The sequence below is a fragment of the Otolemur garnettii genome, unplaced genomic scaffold, assembly GCF_000181295.1.
Source record: "Otolemur garnettii isolate 467f Iridium unplaced genomic scaffold, OtoGar3 scaffold00029, whole genome shotgun sequence".
NCBI lineage: Eukaryota > Metazoa > Chordata > Mammalia > Primates > Galagidae > Otolemur > Otolemur garnettii.
In genome coordinates this window covers 14,982,252-14,986,014 of record NW_003852424.1, presented here as the reverse complement: position 1 = coordinate 14,986,014, position 3,763 = coordinate 14,982,252, and the positions used below count along the sequence as shown (strand labels likewise).

Here is a 3,763-nt window from a genome sequence, read left to right as displayed (position 1 = left end):
TTATTTTTTTTGAGGATGGTCTCATTTTGTTGCCCCAGATAGAGTGCCATGGCATCATAGCTCACAGCAACCTCAAACTCTTGGGCTCAAGTGATTCCTTGCCTCAGCCTCCCGAGTAGCTGGGACTATAGGCGCCCACCTCAATGCCCAGCTAATTTTAGAGACAGGGTCTTTCTCTTGCTTGGGCTTGTCTGGAGCTACTGAGCTCAGGCAATCCACCCACCTTGGTCTCCCAAAGTACTAGGAAGAAAGGCATGAACCACCATGCCCAGCCTTGGTATTCCACTTTTAAGCAAGAATTTTACAGAGAGACCCAGGCCAAATACAATCTAGAGTAAAGATGTCATGGAACCTAGCATCTGGCATTCTGGCTTCTCAGGTTCATAATAAGGCCTTTAGCCAAAGACTTTCACATAGTAAATGGCATGGAAATTATTATCCGTTTTGGAAGAGTTTCAACTTTGCAGCTTCTGAGAGGCTAAATGAGCTCAAGGCACTTAACCCACAATCCTCACTCTCTCACCCCAGCAATAAAACTGGATTCCAAGCTGTAAAGAAAAACCAGCATTTTGCCAAAAGTTTACATATGTGCTTTCTGACTATGGAAAAATTAAAGAATGAAAATTAAAGTATGTGCCTCACCTGGAGCACCAGAAAAATAAATAAAGAAAATTAATGTTGGAGGTTGCTGTGAGCTGTGATGTAACAACTCTCTACCCAGGGTGACAGCTTGAGAGACTGTCTCAAAAAAAAAAAAAAAAAAAAATTAAGTTTAAAACAACGTAATGGCCAGACGCCGCCTACCACTTCCCAGGATAAGTGCGCCACAGAGAAAGGGAGGCAGAGGCGGGAAAGGTTTGGAAGGCGTTGAGTGCTTAAAGTGGAAACCGGTAAGAGCACTGGGCGCCTCCTCTACTTTCAGTTTCTGTCCTTGGATGTCTCTCAGCACGATCCCTGCCCAAGACGCCCAGGCGAATACCCGGAGCTGCCCAACCGGAAAAGCCAGAGCCCCAGGGTCCATCTCAGCCAGCCTCCGGGCGCGGGCCAAGCGCGAACTGAGCGCGGCAGAGCACGAGAAGAGCTGGAAACCGTACCGAACCCTCTACTTGCCAGAACCCGGGGCCAGGAGCCAACCCCGGCTATCCGGGCGTTCAGCATGCCCTGACTCCGCCCTCAGCAACCACGATTCCAAAAACTGACACGAGAGCGCCCTAGAGTCCCGCGGCATGCAGGTTTCCCCGCCAGAGCCCCTGCAAGCAGATTCTCCAAACACTACGCGTACAGAAAAAGGCGCCCACAAATCGCTCACCAAAGGCATCTGCTCCACTTTCTACCCAAAACGCGAGCTGCCTAGTCTCGAGCGTGGAGGGACAGAATGGGACAGGTGAACACATACACACCGCCTCCAAGGGCCGACGCCTTGACAGCGAATCCCGGCGCCCCGAGTGTGTTTCTGGAACCAGGGGGACGCCCTTGTACGTTTCCACCGGCCTGTTGTTTTCCAAGGGTCCCCAAAATTAAGAGAACAGAAATTCCTAACTTCCCGAGGTCCGGCCACCCCTAAGCCACTCAAGATTAAGGGAACAAAAATTCCTGATTTCCAAAGGTCACACCGGTTCTGCCCACTCAAGACCAGGCAATCAAAATTTCCTAATCCCCAAGGGTGAGGCTGGCCGTGCTCGTTCAAGATTGGCGGGATCAAATTCTTAATTATTGAAAAAAAAAAAAAAACAGGAGAAAGAAACAGGAAAAGGTGTCTTCAAAAATAAAATAAAGGAGCCGAGCAAACTGACAGTGCCAAGAACCAGTCGGCCAACAAAACTTCAGGTAGAAACGTCAACTACGAAAGCCACCGAGCTCGCAGGCGCCCTGGGGCGGCCACGCGAAGACAACGGCAGCAAGGCCGGCTTGCGCGGCCCGGGAGCCCGCTCCCACTCTGAGCGCGCGCGGGCTGCCATCCCCCCGGGAAACGGCCGCGGGGCTCCCAGGGAGACGGGAACAGGGGGCTCCAACAGTGACTCCCGAGTCCGGCCGCTCAGTCTCCCGGGGGGAGGGTCCCGGCGCGCGCAGTTTGGGGAGGCCGGGGGTCCCAGGGACGGCGGGGTGGGGAGACCTAGAAAGGCGGGGAGGAAGAGGCACTCACGTAAACCGGCAGCGGCCACGGGTAGACGGCGGGCTCGGCCCCTACGGGCGACTTGAGCCTCAGCTCCAGCTTCTCCCCCATGTCAGCGAGCTCGGCCGCAGCACCATGCTAGTCGGGCGGTTGGGGGAGGGGAGGGGCTGCCGGCGGGAGGGCAGGCGTAGGTGGGCGGGCAGGACAGAGGGGCGGGAGACTGAGGGGAGGGGGGCCTGGCCTCGGCCGCCGCTACCGCCGCGGCGCTCCCGTCCGGCCCCCAACTCCCTCTTTGTGGTCACAGGCCCGGGGCCTCCAGCGCCGCCGCCATCTTGGGCCGGCGTGAGGCGAGCACAATGAGCCGGGGGCCGGGCGGAACCACTCGCCGCGCGCGCGCGGGGGAGCTTGTCGCGCGGAGGCCGGCGCGTGCCCTTCGCCTTGCCCGCCGCTCCACGGACGCCACCCCCCTGCCACTCCTCCCCGTGGACTCGCCCGCCCGCTAGCACCCACGCACGCACGCACGTCCTCGGCTGCCCTCGGCCGCTCCTCGCCCCCGCAAAGAGAGAACAGGGGAGACCCTGTAGGCGGGACCCAGTCTGTTAGAGAGTTCGAATCCCACTCCCGAGAGAGACGGATTCGCACAGCCCCATACACCTTGCCAAAAAACCCACAAACACTGGCGGGGCGCAGTGGCTCACGCCTTTAATCCTGACACTGGGAGATCGAGGCACGTGGGTTGCCTGAGCTCACAGGTTCCAGACCAGCCTTTAACCAGAGGGAGACCCCCGTCTCTAAAGATAACTGGGCGTTGTGGCTGGCACCTATATTCCCAGCTATTTGGGAGGGTGAGGTAAGAGAATCGCTTAAGCCCAAGAGTTTGAGGTTGCTGTGAGCTGTGATGTCACAGCACTCTACCTAGAGCGACATAGTGAAACTCTGTCTCAAAAATAATAATAATAAAATGAAGTTCAAACCCTATAGCAGTGGTCCCTATACCTACTGAGGAGGGTCCTGAACGAAGTCTGCCCTACTGTGCTTTAGCAAGTGTCCTTGAGTCATTTTCTCTTTAGCAAGTCTCATCCAATCAGTTGAAGGCCTTAAGAGAAAACGAAAATGGGCTCGGCGCCTGTGGCTCAAGTGGCTAAGGCGCCAGCCATATACACCTAAGGTGGCGAGTTCGAATCTGACCCGCCAAACAATGATGGCTGTCACCGGGAAAAAAAATAGCCAGGCGTTGTGGCGCGCGCCTGTGGTCCCAGCAACTTGGGAGACGGAGGCGGGAGACTCGCTTGAGCCCAGGAGTTGGATGTTGCTGTGAGCTATGCCACGGCACTCTACCCAGGGGGACAACTTGAGTCTCTGTCTCAAAAAAAAAAAAAAAAAAAAGAGAAAATGAAAATGAGGTCCCCATCTCTAAGGAAAAGGGAATTCTGCCTCCAAGTTGCAGCATTCATTGATTTTTTCCTTGGTGTCCAATAGCCCTGAAAATTTCAGACTTGCTGCTCTATGATTGCAGGAGCCAGTTCCTTAAAATAAATCCTCTGTTATAGGTACATCCTCCTTGGTGCGGCTTCTGGAGACCTCCTGAGGAATGCTGCTACCGGTGGTTACCAGTGAGCCCCTGCTGTCCTTTTTTTTTTTTTTTTTTTT

At 55.1% G+C, this 3,763-nt stretch overlaps 1 protein-coding gene across 2 annotated transcripts in view; it reads right to left on the bottom strand.

The window, feature by feature from the left end:
- DOT1L (DOT1 like histone lysine methyltransferase) overlaps window positions 1-2,282 on the bottom strand; it is a 93,682-nt gene extending 91,400 nt beyond the window's left edge. For both annotated transcript variants that reach the window (XM_023512503.1, XM_023512505.1), the window contains exon 1: window positions 2,144-2,282. In XM_023512503.1, the coding sequence (XP_023368271.1) occupies window positions 2,144-2,224 (81 nt within the window). In that variant the 5' untranslated portion in view covers window positions 2,225-2,282. The remainder of the gene's footprint in view (window positions 1-2,143) is intronic.
- Window positions 2,283-3,763: the final 1,481 nt, after the last annotated feature.